The sequence below is a fragment of the Chelon labrosus genome (assembly GCF_963514085.1).
Source record: "Chelon labrosus genome assembly, chromosome: 6".
Taxonomy (NCBI): domain Eukaryota; kingdom Metazoa; phylum Chordata; class Actinopteri; order Mugiliformes; family Mugilidae; genus Chelon; species Chelon labrosus.
Window position 1 is genome coordinate 28,498,965 of NC_140342.1, and position 25,962 is coordinate 28,524,926.

At 42.5% G+C, this 25,962-nt stretch overlaps 1 protein-coding gene across 1 annotated transcript in view; it reads right to left on the reverse strand.

The window, feature by feature from the left end:
• Positions 1-25,962, reverse strand: part of tmeff1a (transmembrane protein with EGF-like and two follistatin-like domains 1a) — a 72,921-nt gene that overhangs the window by 3,804 nt on the left and 43,155 nt on the right. The window contains exons 4-9 of the mRNA XM_084547115.1: positions 19,834-19,863; positions 11,469-11,565; positions 11,168-11,316; positions 5,837-5,896; positions 1,152-1,275; positions 555-716 (exon numbers count right to left, since the gene is read on the reverse strand). Of these exons, the coding sequence (XP_084403241.1) occupies positions 555-716; positions 1,152-1,275; positions 5,837-5,896; positions 11,168-11,316; positions 11,469-11,565; positions 19,834-19,863 (622 nt within the window). The remainder of the gene's footprint in view (positions 1-554; positions 717-1,151; positions 1,276-5,836; positions 5,897-11,167; positions 11,317-11,468; positions 11,566-19,833; positions 19,864-25,962) is intronic.

Genomic DNA, 25,962 nt, shown 5'->3' on the forward strand with positions numbered 1-25,962 from the left:
TCCTGAACAGAGAAACACAATCTTAGTTATATTTACTTTTCTTTAATGTAATTTATTGTCCTCTTGTTCACATAAAACCCTCCACGGCTACAATCAACCACAAAATCACAGCAGTAAATAAATGAAATCGTGCACGGCCCTCCCCCCTAGGCCACTTGTCGAACCAACACACATAATATAATTTTCACGCGCTGCAGAACTAATGCACAATCCCAGCAGCCCACGTTTGATTTAAAGGTTTGATGGAAGCAGACACAAACTAGTTTTTAAAAGGATTAAGTTCACAGTGGAGGGCTCTGTATCGACGTCCTGCTGACTAACAGCTCAGGAAAAACTATTAACGTGTAAATAATGGAAAGATGCAAAAAATTAAGTGGACTCTCTAGAAAATAATACGTTTAACCAGAGTTAAAGGGGAAGCTGAGTAAACAGCAAATACTAACACTGAATATAAATCCCTAGAATCATCAACACATCCTTTAGTTGTTCTTTGATTAAATCATTTTAAAGGTTTCAGATTTAAAGACTCGACGGCTTAGCGGACGCTGGCGTACCTTGTGATGCACATCACCACGGCGACGATGATGGCGATCTGCACGGCGCCGATGATGGCGGCGATTAGGACGTAGTGAAGCTTCTGTCCGCTGGGAACCACGTACAGGATGTTGAAGTCTTGAGGCTCGTCACACTGTTCACCTTTGTAACCTGCGTCGCACCTGAGGCGAAAACGTGAAGGACGGTGAATGAAGGACGTTAGCAGAGCTAGAGAAGCTAGGAAGCTAGGAAAGGCTATTATTAGCTGAAAGGCTAGGAAGAGCTACTGTTGGCATGAAGGCTACGAAGCTAGGAAGAGCTACTGTTAGCTTGAAGGCCAGGAAGCTAGGAAGAGCTACTGTTAGCTTGAAGGCCTGGAAGCTAGGAAGAGGTACTGTTAGCTTGAAGGCCAGGAAGCTAGGAAGAGCTACTGTTAGCTTGAAGGCCAGGAAGGTAGGAAGAGCTACTGTTAGCTTGAAGGCCAGGAAGCTAGGAAGAGCTACTGTTAGCTTGAAGGCCTGGAAGCTAGGAAGAGCTACTGTTAGCTTGAAGGCCAGGAAGCTAGGAAGAGCTGCTATTAGCTGGGAGGCTAGGAAGCTAGGAAGTGGTTCACAAACCTGCAGGTGGCCATGTTGTATTTGATCTCACATTTCCCGTGAACGCAGAATCCAGCAGCGCTGTCGGCGCAGGGGATCGGCATCCCCGCGTAGAAACCATCTCCGTGATCCAGACCTGTGGTTTCTAATAGATAAAGAAATGCAAAAAGGAAGATTAACACAGCTGAACAAGCAACAGGTGAGAGTATCAGGACAATGTTTCTGTTGGGATTTACAACTAAAAGTTTATGCATCCTTCAGATGTTTCTACATTTCTTCTTAAAAACTACTCAAAACATCATTTTTTCAAGTCCTCAAAGTAGACTAAGAGTCACCATCATCTCCACCATCAGGAGAACACTGGTTCTCAGTATCTGTCCGTCTGCAGTTTGGTCAACATCATGTGGACAAGACAGAAGACTATTGGGACAATGTTTAGTGGACAGATGAGACCAAAGTAGAATAGTTTGGTTTAAATGAGATGAAACAACACGGCATCATTCCAGCATCAGAACCTCATCCCTCCATCAAACATGGGGGTGCTAATGTCCTGGTTTGGGCCTGTTCTGCTACATCTGGACCAGGACGGCTTGTCCTCATTGATGGACCAATGAATTCTGAATTCTACCAGTGAACTCTAAAAGAAAATGTCAGGACATCTGTCCATGAGCTGAATGTGAAGAGAAACTGGGTCATGCAGCAAGACAACGAGAACCAAGAACACAAGTGGTTCTACAAAAGAACGGTTAAAGAAGAACAAGATGAATGTTTAGGAACGGCCAAGTCAAAGTCCTGACCTTAATCCAATAGAAATGTTGTGGAAGGACCTGAAGCAAGCAGTTGATGTGCGGAAACCCACCAACATCTCAGAACTGAAGTGGTTCTGTTCTGAGGAATGGGCTAAAATTCCTCCAAGCTGCTGTAGACCACTGATCAGCAGTTACCAGAAACATTTAGTTACAGGGAGGTCACAGCAGATACTGGAAACAAGGCTTCAGCTTTAGGACCTCACAGATATGAACCAATCTGCTGATGTTTTTAAAATTCTGAAGGAGAAAATAATCTTTTGAGCAGCTCTGAATCACATTAATTAATTCATTATTGTGTAAATTAGCACATATTTCATTATAACAGTGTGTAATCTACATTATGCTTCATCTTTTCATTTTAAGATAATGTCAGACTAAAAGTGAATAAATCTATGAATATGGCAAAACTGTAAATAAAAGATATTATTTTTGTGACAAGAGTAATAAGGCTCTGATGTATATGATGTATGTTCTGCCACAAACTGAGTTTATCCTCCGTCAGCTGCGCCGCAGTGTGAGCGGATAAATCACAAAATGAAACTGCTCTGACATGAAGGGATTCCTCCATCACGCCGAGCCGTCTCTCTGCGCTATAACTCACCGCAGCGTTACAGAAACGTCCCACAAACCGATCTGTGCTGCTCGTTAAAGTGACTGATACGGAATTAGGACATTAACATAAAGAAAGCTCCAAATAACAAACCCTGCGTGGAGGTTTTAACGTTCGCTCCTCATGGCTACAGCTGTGACATTTCTGGGATTCAAGAGCTTAAAATACCGTGTGGAGTTGTGTCGGATCAAACGTTGGAACGCGTCAAATCGTCAGAAACAGATTATTATGTAGAAAAACTCCAAGACGTGAAGCTGTTATTTCACTCAAGGGTTTAAATTATTCTCCACGTCGCCATCAGATCCTGACTGGACGGCCGCAGAGAAACGACGCCGTAGTTGTGGTGGTTTCTGTGTGATTTCTACGCTTCGGCTGCTTTATATTTTATGATTGGCTACACTAGAGTAATCCATCTGGAATATCGAGCTGGTGTATTGGGCGGTTTTATGTGCGTTTTGGAGGCTCCTGAGCAGCTTTTGGGCTGAAAACCAATCAGCTGTATCTGTCAACGCTGCTAATGATCAGATAACTCAAGACGGATGTTAATATCAGGCCTGAGAGGCCTCTAGAAAACACATGCAAATAGACGAAACACGAGCAAGTTAAGAAAACGACAAACAATGGAAATATCTCTAAAAAACGATGAAAAGGCTTGGAATGAATAAATGTTTAAATATTATTAACGACGTCAATCTGCGAAGGAGTTGTCAGATTATTTGAACTGTTAAGATAATAAAAAGATAAAGGCTTAGAAGGAATCATGTGATCAGGATGTTAAAAACGAAAACAATAAAAGGAAACGCGCATTTAAAAGTCGATAAATCTTCCCGTGGAAACATTACCATTGTCATTCCTGCTGCTTTCAGCTCGTTTCTGTTTTTGTGTTGTCAACCTTGTGAAAATCTTTTCTTACTTTTCTTTTGTGTATTTGAGCGTCTATTTTTTTAAAGTTGCAGTGCTTTAAGCTCTCGGCCACCGTACAGCACAGGGCCCTTTGTCGTGTTTAAAAAGGCTCCACACATGGAACTGCATTAATCTCAGAGTGAACCTTTAGCTGCAAGCGTCTGTGTTTGTGAAGCGTAAGTGATGAAAGCATGCGGCGAAGGTTACGAAGGGTGGTTTGATTCATTTGTCACCGGTTTTGAGCGATTCATTTACGTGAAGGACGGGCGTTTGTTTGACGAAGGTCGCCGCCGTCACCTCGACGAAGCGGCGACGGGAAACGCAGCCTCTCTCAGCTCTTCTCTCACACTATCAGAAACGTGTCCTTCGCTGTTTGTCATGTTGACAATGCGGCCGTTAATCCAATCCTCCTATTGTCTGTCTGAATGAAAACTCCAAGGGAAGGGACCCGGTGGAGGAGTCGTTCCCCCTGAGACGTTTTAGTCGGTGATATCGATGCACGGGGAGCGCTGCAGATAATAAAAACCCCAGGATTCAGTTTCATCTCCTCTTTGATCTCCAGGCTTTACGTTTGCATCGCGCAGCTCGATGTGCGACGCTGAAAACGCCTTCGTTCTGCTCCATTAATCTGTGTTTACTTTGGAGAAATTACAGCGTCCCGCTAGGATCAGCATCAGACTCACAGATGTGAGTGTTTAGTGTTTGCAGCTTTGTTTTTCCTCCTGTTAGAACATTATTGTGTATTAAGGAGACTTTCATGAGGTCTTATCCTGCAGTTATTGCTCCTCAGCCGGTTCAGACGCCGGTTAACGGGCTGCGGAAAGGGCACGGGAAGTTTTACTGTCAGCTCCATTGATAAAGTGGATTCACAATGATGTTACGTAATCTCAGAAAAAGCGAACCACAAAGTCTCTGAGTCTCTAAGAGATTAGCCCTGTGGACGGTTCAGAGTGAAATACTCCAGGTCAAAGTCGGAATGAACTTTAATTCATTTGGTGATCAGATTTATAATACGCATGGTGAGCCTGTGCAGCTGAAAAGTGGCGTCTTATGCCTTTCCAACCACGTCCTTTTACTATTTTGATTACTAAGCCCATGAACCACCCAACGACACATCAACTGTCCCTGCAGGGCCACTTGGGGTGCAGAGAGAAGTTATGTTTATTCTTTAGATTTCATTTCAAGTTTCATTTCCTGGTCATGAGAGCGTATTGGTTTGTCAGATGTGTCGGAAAACTCCAGAATAATGGATCAAAACCAATCAAGTTTGATGCACACACCAGCACAACGGTTTCATCTCGAGCTGGTTTGATGATTTATTCCTTAACATCACATCATTCCAGCTGGAGACGTCTGGTAGAAGATAATTATTCTGGTTTATTTCAGCCTGTTGTATTTCCCTTCTTTAATGCGTCAACGACCTCTAGAGCTGGGCTCAGACTTCCAGGAGTTATCCCCGAATACACCCTTCAAGATTTAAAAATCTGGTTCTGGAGTTAGTTTGGTACCGAGGTTCAACCCAGAGAGACTTTACAGCTTGTTCCAGAATATGAATCGATTCTCCAGGTCATGAAGCGTACCAAGCAAACATTTGTTCATGGTTCTGATTAAGGGTTGTACCGACTAGTCAGGTTTAAGCAGGAAGTCGACTAGTCACTGATCACATGACAATACCAACATGGACGCCTCCTAGAAGACAGGTGAGGAGTCCAGTGGGTCGTTGTTGGTTCATCAAGTGTGTGGAAATACTTCACTAAAGATGAAGCCCGTACTACTATGACATGTCAGTCCTGAAATACAACTAAAGTACTACTGCAATGCATCTGAAAAGGCTAACGCTAATGCTAGCAAAGGAACGGTCCAAATCCTCTGGACAGCAGTCAGTTAACAACTTCACCAAACGTCCTGTGGTAACAGAGAGAAGGAGGCTGCACATCAACTATTTGATAAAGTTATTAGACCTTTAGCTGCAGGACACAGAGAATGATTTGGAGATATACTGCTTTTTTTTAAATTTATGTTCAGTTCTGTTGTGTTCTATTAGTTGACATTGTTGTTGTGGTTGTTTTTGTTGCTGTTTTTTGCCGAGGTTCATTCAAAGCTTCAATTAACTTGTAGAAAAGCCTAGTTTCCTTTGTGTGAGATGCTACAATGTGTATTCAGGTCAAAAATATAAATGTCATTACTTTCTACTGTGTTTATACGACTAGTCGCCGTCGACTTTCACCACATACTAGTCGACTTTAAAAAATCCGAAGTCGAAACAGGAAGCTTGTGCCCATATTCAACAATGGTAGTGGAGAGTTGAACGTTAACATGATGGAAACAGCCGCAGAATACAACGTTATTATCAGTGAAAGTTGTCCATTCTGGACTTTTCTTACCTAGGACGTTGACTTTGTAAGGGCTGCTGTCGTCTTTCTTGCCCAGTCTTTCTTTATCAGCTGTGGGAGAAACAGAATGGCAGCCTTGTTTAGACTCTCTCTAAATATAAATGAACAACTTGTCATTTCCATCCCATTACTGAACAGATTTCCGCTCTTTACATCCATCGGTTAGTACTCATTTTTATTTTCTCGGTTTGAACTGCCATCGCCTGACCGGCTGACTTCCTGTCTGCTGCCTCGTACCGTGTCTTCTCTCTAAACCGTTTATTGACTGTGTTGTTTACTCTTGGAGACAGACTAAAGGAAGTGAAGGATGTCGGGGGATGTTTACTCGCCGCCTGAGTCTCGCTCTGTTTGTCAGAGCCGAGGCGTTGAAGGGTCAATCTGAGCCTGACTGTGTGTTTGTGTTCAGACGGCGGCGGTGGTGGTGGTGGTGGTGGTGGCGGCCGCCAAAAATACCACAAATGGAGAAATAGCAGCAGCAGCAGCAGCAGCAGCAGCAGCAGCGTTTGCTTTGGTGAGTGGCTGTGGTTATTTTCCTGTCGACAGGCTTCATGTCTTCGTGCTGTCTGGTGGAGGAGCTGCTGAGAATATTAAACAGCACACGCACACACTACCATGTTTGTGAGGACGTTTGTTTACACTGCAGCACCCCAACCCTGAGTTAATAATGCAGACCACTCAGTGTTTATATCTGATGAGATGTGGATGCTTCGTCAGGTGATTAATTCTTGGCCGAGACTAGATGACTGACCACACATAACCCTAACGTCAGGTGTAAACACTGATCTGGTCTCTAGAGTCCAGGTGTGAACACTGATCTGGTGTCAGTCCACATGTGGAGGTGGTCTGGGACACATGTGACCTCCTTCCTTTGATAGTGTGAACACACAATGAGTCCTGGGTCACATTAAAGACCACCTACTCAACAGGGCTGATCTGAGGAAGAGGAGTTTAACTCATTCATTCAACCACTAGTAGAAATGATCACATGAATCAGTGATGTCTGTTCATTAGTAATGAGAGCCTTTTAAAAGATTCTGGTCTTGGAGCTGAGAACCAAACTAAACTAAAACCTAATCTGAACTAGAATCAACTTCCAGGGTTCAGGTCTAATCTGAGTTTTTGTCTCTAAAATAAATCAGATCTTAACATGTGAGAGTCTTTCCATCTTGTTCCAACATCTGGATCATGTCTCCAAGTCAACAAGCAGCTGTTGATGGTTCTGATCCAGTGGTAGGTAGAGATCCATTAGAGACAGCAGCTGCTACAATATTCTACTGACCACATGATGGCGCTGCTGATTTACAGACACACAAACTGAGATCAGATCTCAAGTTCTGGCTGGGGACGCATGTGGAGACACATTTATATTAAGACCAGGTGTCAATACACACAACAGCTTGAATAGAGTAGATGTAATATTGAGCATGTACATTGTTGACAGCAGTGCAAACATTTTAGACATAGTGGTCATGTCACTTAGTAACGTGACATGTCTCCTTAGCCTAAACCTGATTTTAACCTGAAAACGAATCCAAACTGAGGACTGGCAAACATGTTCTCAGAAGGTCTTCAACTACACAAGTCCTCATATTGATTAACATACAAACACAGACTCACACACGTTATTCTCGCTGCCCTCTAGAGGACAGTCCTTGAAACAGCGCGTTTCCTATCCCGTTACAACTTAGTGCCTCAGCCCTATCGTTAACCTTAAGCAAACACTGAAACCAATACTAACCTTAACCTTAAAGGCTTGAACAGCTGCACTTTGGGTTTGAGTGTAAGAACGAGACAAAATGTCCTCACTCGGCTCAAACCCGTCCTCACACAGATAGCTATATAAGTGCTCGCGTACACACAGTGACAGGAAGGTAAGAAACAAACACACTCATCCATTTTTAATGCTCCATCATTCCAGAGGAAATATTGACAAAACTCTCGCTCTCATTCTCTTTGTCTCACTCTCCATACCTCCATCATCTCATCTTTCTTTCTTTCTTTTCTTTTCTTTTCTTGCTCTGTCTTTGTTTGACTGAGAAGAAAAATGCTGCATAATATCCTGCATACAGTGACTACATAACAATCTGTTGCTGTAACAAAAAACATAAACAGACAAATATCCAATTAGCATAATCTAATGGTGTATGACGACCAAAAGTATATGGACGCCCCTGTATCTCTGACTAACGCTGCTGTATAAGCTGTATATTTATTTATACATCATATTCACTGTACCGTACTAAAGCACCAAGCTCAGACACTCTGTGTGTTAAAATGTTATTTTACTTAGTAATTTAATTTCCATTTAATTATACTAGTTTAAAGTTTTTATTGTCTTACATACTGTATTGGTTCGTTAACAAGATGTAGAGCAGACGGAAGTACAGATTATTTTTAACTACATTACCTGATTAATAACCACAATAAAAGAGCTTTTGGATAATGGGTTTAATTTAATGTACAATGCTAAGAACACTAAGTTAGAAATTCACGGGGAGAGCAATGGAGTCAGTTTGTAAAGTGGAATCTAACTGATGCCCTAGGGTGAAGGGAGTTAAAGCTCGCCTAAAAAAAATAGACCTAAAATAAAACATCGGATCCATGTTCATGACCCTGGTCTCCATGGACCCTGGTCTCTATGGATAGGTCAGACTTCAGTGTCAGTAACATTGTGTCTGATTAATTAGTGATACACTAAAATGTCTTCTAGATTAGATAGTAGAAAACACCCTGATAGCAATGATATCATTCTGAACTCATTCATTAACCCCTTGACTAGAACTGGACCAAGAGTTTAGAGAAATACCACAAAGGTTCTAGTAAAAATAGAACCAGGCCCACTCTCCATTAGGATAAATGTGTTTTTTTAATCACTATAGTTTTAGTTTCTTTACTGTTAATTTATTTTGAACAATGAAGACGACTCTAACATAACTGTTGTAAAATAATGTATCTTAAAGTGGCAGGTATTTTATGCAAAAAATTATAATTAAAAAATGGATAGGAGATTATTAAATGATCAAGATTAAGGGTTAACAAATTTGGGATTGAGTTACAACATCTGACGGTTAGTGACTCATGCATGGATGAATTTTCTGTATATAGAGAAGGCAGTATCAGGATTAAATGTTGGGATTTTACTAAAGTTCAGGGTTTGATTTTTGACAGCAGTAAAATAACTGATTGTATTTCCTCTGAAAACACTTTTAAACCTCAGAATTAGATCTCAGGTGCTCTGTGAACCACAGTGTTGGACCGATGACCGGAGGCAACGGCAGATCAGGACCAGGGGCAGGTGCTCTTCACCTCAGGGAGCTAGACACCCACATACCTCCCCCTACCACCAACCATGTCGCTGAGCCAATCAGACGCTTGGTCTCTGGCCACATTAAAACTAGAAATTCTGCTGGGTTACGGCCTCCTGCCAACAACCGCAGAGAGTACATCTCCAGCATTGATGACACCTTGTGATTCAAGGTGAGTCTATAAACATGAATCATTGCTGAGGAGAGACTGAGCTTCTTTTTTTTGGGGGGGGGGGGGGGGGGGGGGGGGGTTGCAGGAGCTCTGGGTGTTGGCACAGACGCTGAAGAACATCCGACAGCAAACTGTGACTGCAAATGAGGTTTGTATCAAACACTCTCGCCTCCTTTGAGAGGAAAAAGAGTCGCTCCCTGATGGATCATAAGAACTAGTGAACAACTCATCTTCCTCATCAAAATCAGCGTGTTTAAGAATGAAATGTAGAATTCAAAATTTTGAAACTGAACTAACTGGGCCCTGTTGACGGAAGAACACTTTCATTGCATGTGATTACCCAGTCATTAGTGTGCTAAACTGTTAGCCTCAGTTTAGCATGGGTGTAGCCCATCAGAACCCAAATCCCAAAACCACCAGAGCATTAGTGGTTTTCTGTATCTATGTGGGTTTCGCATGAATTTGTGGGTTTTCTGCTGGGAAACTTGTGGACCTGGCATTCATTGGTGTGGATGTTACTTAGACATGTAGCACCCACCTAGACCAGACCAGGCACCCCCACCCCATAGCAATGACACTCCTTGATGGCAGCAGCCATCCCCATCAGGATGCAGCCTGACACAGACACACACACAAAAACACTTTAGGAACAACTAAAAAAAAAAAAACATGAAGAACAGCACAAGGTGTTGACCTGGCCTCCAAATTCACTAGATCCCAAACTGATCAAGTATCTGTGGGATGAACTGGAACAAGCCTGATCCACAGCAGCTCCATCTTTACTGTCAACGTCCTCCCGGTGGTGACTTCAACCACAGCGGGGAGCAACGTTTAGCATTTAGCAGATAAAGTGACAAACGTCTCCCCTTAGGATCCTACTGCTGAATGTGAAAATGAACAGCTGACACATGAGCACATTAGCAGAGGTTCCGCTGCAGTATTTGCCAAAACAAATCAGTTAATACAGATTTAAGTAAAAGATCTGGAACCTTTTCCAGCCCTGATTGTCCCCGGTCTCTAATGCGACGTCCAACTAAAGGTAAATATTGGATTTAAAGCTGCAGTCTGTGTTGGTGTCAGATTATCACCGATGCTAACAAGGTGTGGATTAATGTCGCTGCTCCTGCACGCTTGGTTTGGGCCTTAATTGAAAACACTGGTGATTAGACGCATTCATTTGTCCGACACGGCTTCGATAACGAGGCTGATTTATGAAACAGTCACAGTCTCCGGTCGCCATCATTTCTGCTTTTTACCACGTCAGCAGGATAATGTGAAATAATGAACTGCGTCTGCACATCGAATAGAAGAGGAAAACGGAAATAAGGAATGAAGGAAAAAGAACGGTAGAATGGGTAAGAACTACAGGAGGAAATAAATGGAGACAAATAAAGAGAGAAAATGAAGGAAGGATGAATCTAAATATTGTAGGAAGGAGTTTTAAAAATGAAGGAAGAAAGACGGAGAGAAAAATATAAATCATGACAAAGCAAGCATGAAAAGAAGACAAAACTGAAACGAATAAAACGAGTAAGAAGGGAAGGAAAAACTTTAATAATGAATCCGCCTATGAAAACAGTCTCTGATCTGGAGTCTCTGATGGGAACTGATTCTGCTAGTCAACCGCCATTAATACAGAAGAAGAAGAAGAAGAAGTTTTGATGCTACAGGGACGTGCTTTTAGTTTATGACAAAACTACCAAAGATCAAGCTTGGCTGAAGTTTGATTCCCTTCCCATCATTTTAAAATGCCCGGACTGGGCCCGTTACCGATCAGGACGTCCCCAAATTAAAGTATAATGCTGCCGTTTTACAGTGTAAACAATTCACTGAGCTCTGTCTTACCTGGACACCTGCCAAGGTGTTTGACGTCGATCTGCTCCTGCTTCATGCACGACGCCTCTCGGACCAGACAGGGGTTGTTGTAGGAGTTGCCGTCGGTGGCGCAGACCGGGTTTTCATTGTGGCCACTGCAGTCGATGTTACATATGCACCTGAGGAAACAAAGACAAATGTTAACGTTTCTGCCACGATGCTCACAGAGGAACGAACACTGGGGCTTCTGGTCGTTGTTATATTGTGTATCCGGAGTCAAGTAAAGCAAACTCTTTGATTGTCCGGGTTAATATCAAAACTGAATTCTCACCAGACGTCCTCCGAGTCTTCATCACACTCGGCTCCGTATTTACATGTGCTGCACTTGGTGAACTTCTTCCCAACGTCGGAGCCTGAACCCTCGTCATCTGGAAGACAGAGAAGAAACTGAATTAATAACGTGTCTGTGAAGGTTCTCAGTCATCCAGGTTTGTGACATATACAAAGATTTATTCTTCAAACAGAGAAATCTACATGAATCCATGTTCTAAAACCTTTTAAATAGACTTCTACTGTCTGAAACTGTGACGTTTAACATATATAATATTATACTTGTGCATTTATTCCTTCAGGAACCCTTGTTTCCAGTATCTGCTGTAACCTCCTTACTAAATGTTTCTGCTGATCAGTCTTCTACTACCACTTCAGTTCTGAGATGTTGGTGGGTTTCCTCACATCAACTGCTTGCTTCAGGTCCTTCCAAAACATTTCTATTGGATTAAGGTCAGGACTTTGACTTGGCCGTTCCTAAACACATCATTCTGATCTTCTTTAAACATTTCTTTTCCTAAAACCCCTTTAACCGGACCTCTGCTGTCTGAAACTGTGATGCCTTAATGAATCTTTGACTGAATCATTGCACTTAAGCGGAGCTGTTTGTCCAATAAATGAAACTAAAGGAGAGAGAAAGCACAAAAAAATTAATGTGCTGTGTTCACTGACAGAACCGCTCAGGAGGAAACAGACTTTAATTCAGGAGTTCAGATGCTCCCTCAGAGAGACAAAGTCACAGTGAAACCGAGTCCTCGTTCAGAGAAATGCGAGTCATTATTCACCTCTGACACTTTGCTTGTTGCATCGGGTTCGACTGTAATCACTCTTTTCTCCTCCAACACTTTAAAAAAACCTGTTTTAATTTAACCTCGCTGTCTGCGCTGCTCTACCGACTCTCAATATTCAGACCTTTCATCCTTGAACGGCATAATCGGCCTTTATTATTATTATTTTGTGCACTCTTTTCCAGAACAGCGACTTGATTTCATCTCCATCTCACGTCGGCTTCGATGCGGCGAACACATTTTTCTATCAGACACAGCCGAGTGTGTGAACAGACTCCTGGAGCTTATCGGCCAAATGGAAAAGCATTATCATCTTATGATATTATTATTATTATCATCATTACAGGGGATGCGTTTAATACCACCTCGCATGACGGCGTCCATTTTCTAGCAGAGATGAGCCGGTAACAACCACAGCATCAAATATCAAAGAGCCGCAGGGATTATTCATGGCTGCCTTTCATCACCAGAGCCGTTTCCATGATTCATCAGGGGGTAATTTTGTCATGTAATAGAGGAAAAGCTCTGGGGATGGAAATTAATCCACCAGGAAATGTAACAACCGTCCTGAGAGCTGCAGCCATCCAACCTGAAGAACCTAACTTTGTTTTTCTTAAAAAAAAAAAAAATAAAATAAAATCCACTGCAAAGTAACATCCTGTAAAAATTGACTCTGACAAGAGGCGATCATTTAGTTATATCATAAGATGGAACTTAATCTACAGCGCTGCTTACATATCTTTGCATCCTTCAGAATTTTTTACATTTATGAATAATAATGATTCAAAACATCAACAGATTTACACACAAGTTCTGAAAGCAGACGAGGAGAACCCAATCAGACACATGAAACTGAAATATTATACTTGTGCAGTTATCAAGAAAATGAATCATGTGTTCATATCATGTCCTCCTTGTTTCCAGTCTCTGCTGTGACCTCCTTGTCACTAAATGTTTCTGGTAACAGCTGATCAGTGGTCTACAGCAGCTTGGAGGAATTTTAGCCCATTCCTCAGAACAGAACCACTTCAGTTCTGAGATGTTGGTGGGTTTCCTCACATCAACTGCTTGCTTCAGGTCCTTCCACAACATTTCTATTGGATTAAGGTCAGGACTTTGACTTGGCCGTTCCTAAACATTCATCTTGTTCTTCTTTAACCGTTCTTTTGTAGAACCACTTGTGTTCTTGGTTCTCATTGTCTTGCTGCATGACCCAGTTTCTCTTCACATTCAGCTCATGGACAGATGTCCTGACATTTTCTTTTAGAGTTCACTGGTAGAATTCAGAATTCATTGGTCCATCAATGAGGACAAGCCGTCCTGGTCCAGATGCAGCAGAACAGGCCCAAACCAGGACATTAGCACCCCCATGTTTGATGGAGGGATGAGGTTCTGATGCTGGAATGATGCAGTGTTGGTTCATCTCATTTAAACCAAACTATTCTACTTTGGTCTCATCTGTCCACTAAACATTGTCCCAATAGTCTTCTGTCTTGTCCACATGATGTTGACCAAACGGCAGACGGACGGATACTGAGAACCTTCAGGACTTGAAAAAATTGTTTTGAGTCATTTTTTACGAAGAAATGTAGAAACATCTGAAGGACGTATAAACTTTTAATTGTCCTGGTCCAGATGCCGCAGAACCAGACCAAGCCAGGAACCAGGACATTAGCACCAACCATAGTCTAATGAGCCATTTAGTGTCCAGAGACTCCATCTTGGGACAGATGTTCAGACTGTACTGTTAACGGACTCCAGTCATGTGAGCTTCAGGTGGACAACACCCAGATATGTTCCTATTTAAACCCCAACCCAACCCGGTCTTTTACAACTGAAGACTTGAATGAAACATCTTCAAGAAACTCTACAAGTCCAGTTGCCTTTTTGAATTAATCTGTGACAATCCCTTCCAGGATGGAGATGACAAGTGCAAATAATTTTTCCTTAAATCTCTGAGGAAATGATGATGAATCGTCTTTACATCCAGTCGGCGGTCATAGGAAGACTGATAAAGAAACTAAATGAAGCATTAAATCCAGTGACTTAGTTTCAGCTTTGCTCAAAGTAACGCTGCCTTTCTGTCCTCCTGTCAACACGGAGGACCTCTTGTTTGAATAACCCTTATTGAACTGTCAGCAGGCAACGTGAGCAAAGGCCTCGCTGCTTCCGTTCAGCTTCAGGCTGCAGGACGGTGATTAAAATGTGTAGCGTGAGTTAACACATCGCACAAGATTAATAAAAATCACACAGTGTCTGAGACGTGGAGATAAGGAATCACCAGGCTAAATCGTTTCATTTCAGTTAAAGCATTTTATCGTCAAACAAACAAGACTAATTATTGTAGATGTAAATGTGGGTCATTCTGAATAAGAGACTGATGCTGTAGTTTTAGTTTGAGACAAAAGGAACCAACAACTCCAAGAACCAGAACCTGAAGCTCTGTATTTTTCTTTTGTTCAACAAGACAAGATACAAAAAGCTCTTTATCTGGAAACACTGCTTCATTGTCTTGTCCTTTTCTTTCAGTTTTAAAGCAAAAATGAAACTAAATTAAATGACAAAACGCGTAGATTTAAATAAAATAAACTGAGGAGGTGTTCATATTATTCTGTCCAACACACGGGGCTGCGTCGTGGTTAAAGATGGAGCCGTCTCGCTCTGCGTATTTCTCACTCGTTGTAAGAAACACATGACTTTAGGAGCGAGGACATGATTAAAAAGCCTGGTGAAGACAAAGTGTGTGAGAGGGAGAGGGGGAGAGAGCCCGCTGGCTGACAGATTGGCCTGCTGAGTGTGGATGTATTGAACATGGAGAGCTCAGCTTGGTTCTCGGAGGCAGCCGATCGATTGACGAGGATCCGCAGCAGAGAAGCTTCTTTGTTTCTGTTTGCGTCTGTTGACAGCAGGACGCTGCTGCTTCACCGACTCCACCCACGGCCCCGACGCTCCACAGCTACACCGCCGACCCAGCGCTCCTCACATCCCACCCATCTGTGGACATATGGTGTGTCCTCTGTCTGTCTAAAGACGCTAATGTTGCTGCAGAAACATTTCCTGTCACAGTTCATTTATATTCACACGGTTCCTATTTGATGCCAAGAGCAAAATTTAAACATATTCCAGGTCATAATCAGTCATTATCTGGAAAAGTGTTGATGACTCGTTGTGCACATGGGGGCGTGTACTGATTTTGTATCCAATGAAATGCTTTCTTCTGTGTTCATTCATAGCATGTACAGTATATTAAATATGGACGACAGGACAACTCCTATAAAAGTGAAGCCAAAGCATGTGGAGCTCCCCCTGGTGGCTGGTTGTAATATAGGTCATATAAGCTCCACCCCCTCTATGATAGTGGGTGGGACTTGGGACACACTGAAACACTAGGCGAGAAATTTGACGATATTTGAGGCGAGAAATTTATTCTGTTTAGGTCATTTATACTTCTCAAGAACCTCAAATGCCGAACTCCGGGGAAGTCCTCATAAGCCCCTCCCACTGCAGCATGTGTCACACGCGCTAAGCATTGTGGGAGATGGACAACGAGAGGCAGATTTCTACCCAGGAGAGATTAGCGGTTACACTGCTAATATTAGCATCTTGGAGCTCACAGAGTGGCCGTTAGCATTTCTGCTTGTTCACGTTAACCACGTCTGCTTCCAATTTCTGACCAATCACAGAATAGTTGTCGGACACCACACGAGAAACAAGTTCTGCCAGGCTGATGTGTCGGGAACAAGCTGCGAGAACAAAATGGCGTTCGGTTCTTGCAGCCCGAAATTCTCACAGAAGATGTTAATGTCCAACAAAGGTTCAAAAAAGGCAACTGGACTTGTAGAGTTTTTTGAGAAGACGTTTCACCACTCATCAGAGTAGCTTCTTCAGTTCTAGGGGACTGGTGGGAAGTCTGAGGTTTAAATAGGAACTCTTCCTGAGAAACTTGCTTGTTACGCTAACAACCAGAAACTGGTGCAGCTAATTTCCATTAACGACTGGGTACTTACATCCGGGGGGGGGGACTGTTTTGTCCCCCCCGGATGAGTGGTGAAACGTCTTCTCAAAAAACTCTACAAGTCCAGTTGCCTTTTTTGAACCTTTGTTGGATTTACCATGACCTGGATGACTGAGAACCTTCACAGACTTAGGAAGTTAATATAATGTGGATGGATGTTCAATTGTCAATTTTATTGTTATTGGATGCTATAAAAACAGGATGTGACATCATGATGATTGACAGGTGCCACCGTGGCTACACTAGGGTAGCCTTTAGGTGCTTTTGGATCCAGAACCAGGTTTTAATTCTGCAGAGATTCTCTGGTCGTCACATCTCTGACATCTGTTCAGATTCAGAGAGGGAGGCACTGAGGCTAAAACATAGAGACGACACACACAGAAGGAAAGGAAACACACATACACACACAAACTTCACATTACGGAGGCAGAGGAAGGCTAATTAGACGTCAGCTGAAAAGGTTAAAGGATCAAACTGACAGCTCAGGATGGAGAGCAGAACGTCACCACACATGAATCAGCACGGAGCTCTGCACACATATTTAACGCCACATTTCCCCTGAAACCACCGCATTCACATCCTATTTACAGAGGACTGGTTTCTCCAGAGACGTCGGGATCTCAATGCGATTTAAAACAAAGCTTTTCTTGTTTGTTAAAGGCAGTTTGTGTGAATGCATGCACCACAGGCTTAGATTTGTGTAATCTGATATTTTATTAAGACATTAAAAACATTCCTGTTGCTAATTAGTTGATTTGTGATCATTTCTCAGTCTCGTCAACTAATCAAGCGACTTCGGCGGCTAAACTGTCCCCAGAAAGTGAATGAGGTTGTAGAGATTAAACATTCAAACAGCGGTTATTTTTCTACGAGCCGTTAGAAGTCAGACATTATTCACGGCATTAATTATTCACAGCTTGTTTAACTGCTCTGTTTGTGAATGTCAGGCCTCATTTTTATCAGGGCCCAACAGATGCACGTCTTCCTCCTGAGAAACGATGTGGAAGCAGCGACGGCCTGCTGTTATTGGGCCGTTTTCATAAACATGTGGGGCTTTATTTGAGCCGTGAGGGAATCTGGCACTTTTATTTTAAAAGACTAACATTTCCACAGAAAAATCTGGTGAAAACTTTCCTCATAATCTTCTAAAAGAGACGACAGTTAGCTGCTCCGTCTAGTCCACATTTAGCTTTAGAAAAGAGGAAATGAATGTGTGCTCCTGCTGTACATTATGAATCAGTTAACATTCATTTACCTCTAGCCTGCAGTTCTCAGCTGCAGTTTGACACCGATTTGGTAAACTCATTTAAGTGACTCATTAATATGAACAATATTTTGTATAATTCAGGACTAAATACCGGCTTTTAGTTAGGAAATGATGAGGAAACATTTAAAACTATTAGCTGAAAAATACAAGTCTGGAAACCAGACTGACTGTTTGCAGGAGTGAAGTTTATCTGGAGTCTCTCTGTTGGGAACTAAGTCTGCTCCTGCAAAGATCTGCTGGGCCAATCAAATTGTTTGGAGGCGGGGCTTAATGTGGTGATGGACAGAAGAGTATAAGTTTCCAGACTCTATTTCTGATGAGAATAGACTGAAGGCTATGCCAGACTAAAATAAAAAGTAAAATAACTTCTTAAAATCTGTCCTCCTCTAGGGAACTTATATGAACAATCTCTTCAAAACTCATTGATGCAAATATGATCCTCTTAAATGACTTGAATCCAGTCTGAATCAGGATTTATAAGCGTCTTTCAGGGAAGAGATGAGTGATGACTGGAGAATAAAACTGAACTAAGACCCCCCCCTCCAAACGTTTACCCGAAGGAGACATCATCCACCACTTTGGATCCCACCACCAGATTTACCTCGCGGCAATATTTTTATTCTCTGCTTGGAAACATTTATGGTGGGAAAAAAAATACAAGAGGGTTACCTAGGCAACCGGAGCCTGGGATGTCCCCTAGAGACAGAGTTCTTCTGTTAAATGTTCTTTTTGATTTTAAATACAGTTTTTATCCAGAATAATTTATCTGTAATAGCAGCGACGTGGCGACAAGACACCATGAAACCTTTACGGACACAAAGTGGGCGGGTACCACACTTGAAGAGACGACCAATCGTAACACCGTCCCCTATTTTGGTTCCGACCACCACCACCACCTTCACCGTGATGATAGCGTCGGGTGAACCCAGATGGAGCAGCAGCATCCTTGTTGACGGTATTTTCCATTGACTGTCTATAAATATGGACACCACGTCTCCACTTCCTCTCATTGGTCAAACTGACGCTATTTTCCCGGGGATACGGGCGTGTATTATTTGACGTGTATTTTAGTGTTTTAGTTTGGGCCAAGTCCCGCCCACTAACATGGAGGGGGTGGAGCTTATGACCTATACTGCAGCCAGCCACCAGGGGGAGCTCTACTTGATTTGGCTTCACTGTAGAGGAGCAGTTATGCCATCCATCTTTATACAGTCTGTGGTATTTTCTTTTCAAATAGAAGATGAAGTAGCTCTGTCTAGACTCTAGGAATAGTTTTATGCTTGTCTCATTAAGGGATATCCAAGAGGGTTACCTAGGCAACCAGAGACTGCACACTAGAGACCAACAGTCAGTTTACATATGGACGGGGCTTAAGACTCCAATAGTTACGTACTTTATAAAAAGAGTTTTAAGCATCGGTTAAGCATCTCGTCACGGTTCCTAGTTATTATTAATGCTACAGATATAAAACTGAACTGAACTGATCTGAGTCTGCAGAAACCCTGGAGTTAACCTTCTACAGTCAAATGATTTTGAGTCGGTCAGACTTTGCCAAAGTATCATAGTATAAATTATTCGTGTGAAAGATTTGTGAGGGAATAAAATCAATGGAAAGGAGCAGCTGTAAAGTTATAGCATCTACCAGTGATTGAGTTGTTCCAGTGGAGGGAGTCAAACAGGTGGACGGTCGACAGAACACGTTTGAAGTAGAAGACAAACAGAAGAGAGATGAAGTCACTTCTGATATTTCATCTGCGTCGCCTGCAGCCGAGCCACCGCCTCATCGACTCCACCCACATGCAGATGGTGGAGGTGGCGTCTCTCTCCGCCAGCCGCCTCCAATTACCCCCCTCCCCCCCCGAAGCCAAATCAAACAACAGACACTGTGGTCGCTGCTCGTCGGCAGATGGTTGCAAAATGTCTCTGTTGCTAAATTTGGCAACGGCTTTGAGCTCGACTCCCACGGGACAGAAGAGGAAGGAGTTAAAGGCAGCGGCTGAAGAAACCTCCTCACAACCTTTATTAGAGGAGCGCATGTTCAACGTGGGGGGGGGGGGGGTCGGGGTCCGAAAAGAGACACAGAGGCCGAATAAAAGCTGCGCTCAGCCTCGTTTCAACCTCGCTGGTGATTCTTCATATCAGAGAGGACTCGTACCAGCAGCTAATGTTTGAGGAGGGCAGATAAAGACTCGGCGGCAATTGATTCGTGTTTGACTTTCAGTCGCTGCAGAAGTGAAGCAGGAAATGAAATCTTTATATAAAGAAAGAAAGAGAGAGAGAGGTAGAGCCAACTCACCGTCTCCGTCTCCTGAGCCAGAACCAGGATCTGTGAGGACAGAAGAGACACGACAGCCGTCAGTCATCAGTTACTGAGACGTCATTAAAACTAGTCTAGACTTTCTGATCATTTATAAATAACTGCACCGCGTTCCAGTCTTCATGTTCCTTTGAGACAGCTGTGTGGGAAGCTTCAGAGAGTGTTAGATAGAGGAGGTAAAACAACGACGCCTCAGATAGTTTAATAATCACCAGTGAACCTCATCAGGGTAGACAACACCTTCACAATGAACTCTAGTGGATAATTAAACCTTAGTGTAGGCAACAGCAGGCTTTAGGCAGCTGTTTCCAAAATGGCCGCCTTCATGGACTCTTTGCTAATTCTTAAAAGGTTACAATCAGAATATTATTTATGTTGTTACTGGTTTTTCAGTCCATCTTTGAGTAAAATGTGAAAATAAAAACCTGCAGAAATGTTCCAAATACAATGAACTGGATTTATTTCAGCTCAAAAATATAAATAAATAAATTATAAATAAAGAAATAATAAATGAATTATAAATAAATTATAAATAAAGAAATCATAAATAAAAAAATAAATAAAATACAAATTAATTAATTACTTAATTCTAAATAAAGAAATCATAAATAAAAAATGAATAAAATATAAATTAATTAATTAATTAATTCTAAATAAAGAAATCATAAATAAAAAAATTAATAAAAATTAATTAATAAATTAATTAATTAATTCTAAATAAAGAAATAATACATTAATTATGAATAAATTATAAATAAAGAAATCTGGCAGTTTTATTTAAAAAAATAAAATAAAAATAGTGGTCAGTACATGCTAAATATATTAAATACAGATGAATTATTCCATTATTTCATGCGTCAACATTTATTTTAACAAATATTTAAATAAAATATTAAATAAATATTTTTTTTGCTCCATCTTTGTCTTTTTGACCTCATCAAAAACAAGCTTCTCATTGGGGAAAAAACTAACTAAAACAAAACAAATTTTCAAAATGCAGTGAACTGTATTTACTTATATTAAATATTAAAATAAAAGTAAAATAAAAACCTATTATGGAAATATTTTTTACATTCTGTCCTATAAGCACCTTTAATTTAAAACAGAGTTTTCAGATTATTATTTCTTATGACAGGGTCAACATTATTCACTGACGTATTATTATTATTATTATTATTGGCAATAAATGAATAACTGTTGGAGTGACTCTGGTTTGACGTTTATCTCTTGGATCGTTCTCTGAAGGCGCAGCAGCAGACGGAGTCAGAGTAGTTGGTGGACGGCTGCAGGACGTCCCGTTGGCTCAGATCTGCGTCTCCATCAGGAAATGGAGCGACGGCACAAAACTTGGCGCCGAGACCCGGAATTAAGAAATGGACGGAGCGTTTGGAGTTTCTGGCAGGCGGCTGGCCGCTGCATTAAGAAATGGACACCGGCTGCTGTGTTCAATTAAATGTCACCTTTGGCTGCTGCACTTCTTCACAAAGTCACGATGAGAGAGTTTTTCATGGAACACGAGGCAGAGAGTCGGAGATATTAATGGACGTGTCAGCGGGTTATTGACTAAACGTTAAGAGTTTGGTTTCAAACTGAAGCTTTAAACTCCAGACGAGAAAGAACTGCTCCTCCTTCACCTCCTTCAGTTACTGAGGACGAGGAGGCTCAGCCTGAAACTTAAGATTTACAGACGATGGCTGATCAATACGTCTGATCAGAGATGAACTGTTGCCATGGAGACGAATCAAATGATGCGATCAGACACATGAGTTCACACCATGAAGAGGAACATCACATCTACTGGGAATAGAGGACAAGAAGAAGAAGATGAAGAGAGAGGAGGATGGGGAGAAGGTGGAGGAGAAGAAGAATGAAGAGAACAAGAAGGATGAGATGAAATACAAGGAGGAGAAGAAAGAGAAGAAGAAGAAGGAGAAGAAGAGGAGAAGAAAAACAGGAAGACGACATGAAGGAGGAGGAGGAGAATAAGGAGGAAGAATAAGAAAAGAAGATGAAGAAGGGGAAGGAAGAAGAAAAGGGAGGACAAGAAGGATGATGAGAGGAAAAAAGAGATGAAGAAGAAGGTGCAAAGGAGAAAGGGGAAGAGAATAATAATAATAGAGAGAACAAGAAAGAGGTAAAGAATGAGAAGAAGAAAAAAGAGGTGGACGACATGAAGGAGGAGAATAACGAGGAGGAAGAGAAGGAAAAGAAGATGGATGAAGAGGAGGATGAGGCAAAGTAAAAGGAGGATGAGCACGAGTATGAGAAGGAGAATAAAGAGAAGAAGGAGGAGGAGATGAGGAAGGAGAAGAGGAGAAACAGAAGAAGAAAATTGAGGAAGACGACATGAAGAAGGAGAAGAATACAGACAACAAGGAAGGGATGAAGAAGAAGAAGGAGGTGGTGGAGATGAAGGAAGAGGAGAAAGAAAGGTAGGAGAGGAAGAAGAGGGGGGAAGTGGAGGAAAAGAAGTTGAAGAAGGGGAAGCAAGACAGGAAGAAGAAAAAGGAGGATGAGATGAAGCAGGAGAAGAAGAAAGAGATGAAGAAGAAGGAGCAAATGAGAAAGAGGGAGAGAATCATAATAATAAAGAGAAGAAGAAGAAGAAGGAGGACAAAATGGAAGAGGAGGACGAGATGAAAGTGGAGGACGAGAAGAAGGAGGAGAACTTAATGTCCTGTCCTAAATGTCTAGAGTCTTAGAAGACGACCAAGATGTCTCCACGTCTCCATCGTCTCTGTCCACATTGATTCCATCTTGGTTCATCTTGTTTTTCTACCGCCATGTTTCTGTCCCTCACCTTGATGAGTAGAGGTTACCATGGTTACCACCACCACCATCACCACCTCCACCTCTCCTCCTCATCCATCAGTCTGAGGTTTTAATCTGATTATTGGAGGAAGAACTAGACGCAGCCAAGAGGACCAAGCTGAAACTGAGCGTCTGTCAATCAAACTCCACGGTGCTCACGGACAAATTAATAAAACATTAGAGAGCTTCACTGAAGTGAAATGAGCTGCACGTCGACCAGGAATAAAGACCGCTCTTAAAGCTGTTGGCAAATCAGGAGTTTATTCTTTTGATTTGATCAAACCTGAAGAAGAAAAAGAAAACCTCCAGGCAGACAGACGGGAGCGAACAACAAGGCAGAGTCTATCAGAAGTGAAGGCTGGACGCTTTAAAGTTAAGATGCGTCTGATTAAAAGAGGCTGTAACTGAGCTGGGCCGTAGATCTGAGAGACAAACTCTGTTGATCAATAAACTTCAAACAGTTTGTGGATTAAATGAGAAAACAGCTTCGGCTCCGAGGACAGGAAACACGAGATGTTCTAGAAAAACCTGAGAGAACGTCTGACTGCAGCGCTGCTAACGAAGCATTCGTTGACGGCGTGGACACGTTCAATGATGCCGTGGAGGCGTTCGTTGACGGCATGGACGCATTAATTGACGGCATGGACAGGTTGGTTGACGGCACGGAGGCGTCCGTTTACGGCGTGGACGCGTTCACTCCGTTTCAGTTTAACGTCTCAGCTGAAGAATGAAGCAGGCTCTTAGGCTAAACCAGTGGTGCCAAACATACGGCCCGCGGGCCCAAACCGGTGCGCTAGAGGGTCCACTGTGGCCTTGCAGAAGTGTGAAAATTACATAGAAGACATTAAGCTAACATAAATGTTTTCCATGTCCATGTTCGGTGTCTTTCTTTTCAGCACAACGTCGCCTATATGATCTGATAATTCATGCTTCACTTTAACCTACTTCATTAATATACTGGGCCTCAAAATACACAAAGATCCTCAAATCTGAACTAAAAAACACTACTTATTAGAATAAAAACCATGAAAATGCTCAATGAACAGGTTTGGAACATGAAAAATTAAACATAGGTTGCAAATATGAACATATGAAGGTTTATTTCACCTAAAATCATGTATATTTATTTTACCTTGTCAGGTGCAGCTCATCAAAACAAACATATTTGTGCCGTATGTGGCCCCTGAACTAAAATGAGTTTGACAGCCCTGCTCTAAACTCTCGGCTGACAGGACAGGAGTCTGGACTCTGAACATCTGGACAGCTGTGACGCTTCAATTCAACAACAAAATAAAAGAAATCATTCAGCAGCGTTTCCCCAAAGCAAACACAAGGTCACTTGTAATCCAATTCCACGTTCAATTTTCCGTTCCGTTCTCAGACGGACACAGAAAACCTCTCTGGGAGTTTTTTTTTTTTTTCTGAAGGAGTCGAACAAGGACACAACTTTCATTATGTTGTCTGTTAGTTGACAACGACAGGAGCGAAAGTTTAGTTGCTGCAACTTTGAAGGTGTTTCTGAATAAATAAAAAAAAAAAAAAGGTCCAGAAACATCTTCAGTGCCACGAGGCTTTCTAAGACACATCCTGGAGTCTCTCTGTCGGGAACCGATTCTGCTCCAGCAAAGATCAGATTATTTGGGGGCGGGGCTCTTTGTGGCGACGGTCGACAATGAATGAACCGTCAGCTCAGTGCACAACTAGTGACGCAATAAGAAGCTGAGGTGAGTCAACTGAGACGTTCATAAATGCAGCAGCTGCAGATGTCGAGCTCAAGTGGAAGTGTCCTCTAGTGTCCACTGGAATCAGTCCCTGCAGACCTCCATGTCAAAATATCCAGGTTTACAGCCTGATGCTGAGACAGTGCTGGTCTCTGGAGTGAATTTGTCCAGTTCCACATCAGCAGAACACACAAGCAAAAAGACAAATCACGAGCAAATTAAGAAAATGTCCTCATCAGGACGTTTGACCAGAAAATACAGAATAAACTATACAAGTAACACAAAGGACAGAGGAGACACTTCCAGGGGACCCTCACAAATCATGGGACCAAGGATCAGATCCTGACGTTCCTTCACTTCACTTTCAACACTGAACGTCTAGACCTGAACTGTGAGGGGTGGAGTTGCAGAGATCTCAGTCGATACGGAGAAAATAATGCATCTACAACCAATCAGAGACATTTAGCTGTAAACTAATTCAACTGGTCCAGCAGATCTTTGCAGGAGCAGAATCAGTTCCCAACAGAGAGACTCCAGAACAACTTTACACTGCTAAATGTTTGTAGGCAGGAAAGTTGGTTTGGCTTCCAGGCCATATGTTAACAGTCTGAGCATCGATCAGTAATCCTTGGCTCCAGTGTTTCTCGTTTGATGGTGTAAATCTGGTTTGTGAAGTTCAGACTCTAAAGATCTTTATAGTCACATCATCTTCTTCTAATCCAGCTGTGTCCAACCTGCTCTCTGGCCAATGAACCAAAGAGGAATCCAACGACAGGAGTTTTAAAGTGGACTAACTGTGGCCTGAGGCTGGTGTGGAGGTCCGGTCCCTCATCGCTGACCTGTGATCAGATCACAGCGAGGACTCCCGGCCGTCCCACCTCACATAACCTCCCAGCCAGCTCCAAATTGCTGCATTTCCTCCTTCTCCTCCTCCTCCTCCAACTCCACCTGCTTCTCCTCCTGCTTGGGGAAATAAACTCAGCGGCGTATTCACGCCGTCGTCTTGGCTCACAGCCGCCGAACGCTCCAATTACAGGAAGCATAAATCTCGGGAAGGGAAATTGCAGAAGGACAGGAGTGAGGCGAGGGAAGTGGAGGGCATATAGTGGCACCAGATCCCCCGGTGTAACGGGTAATAAGAGCAGAGCGCCAGGCGGTGCCTCCTGGGAAATTAGGCCACTGCCCCTGCAGATGGAGTTGACCGCCACCTCCGACGCCGCCTGGAAGTTTCCCTAACTCATTTCTCCAGAGTGGGATGAGAACATAAACCCTGACCGTCCTGCAGAGACGAGTGAATCCAGAGAGTCCGCCGGGGGTTTGACCAGAAACATGTTAACCTGTTAGCGCCTTAGCATGAGGGGGATTGATGGCTGGAGCTAATCCAGCTGTGGAGCATTAAACCAGACCTCAGTTAATGCTGACAGACAAGTTTTTGATATTAAACTTAAAGTAATCCTTTGTCTTGACTTCTTGTGAGTTTTGTCTGTGTGGTCGATGTTCATTTAACTCAAGTCTTTAAGCTTTGAGCTGAAAAAAGTGATGGAGGAGGAGGAGGAGGAGGAGGAGGAGGAGGAGG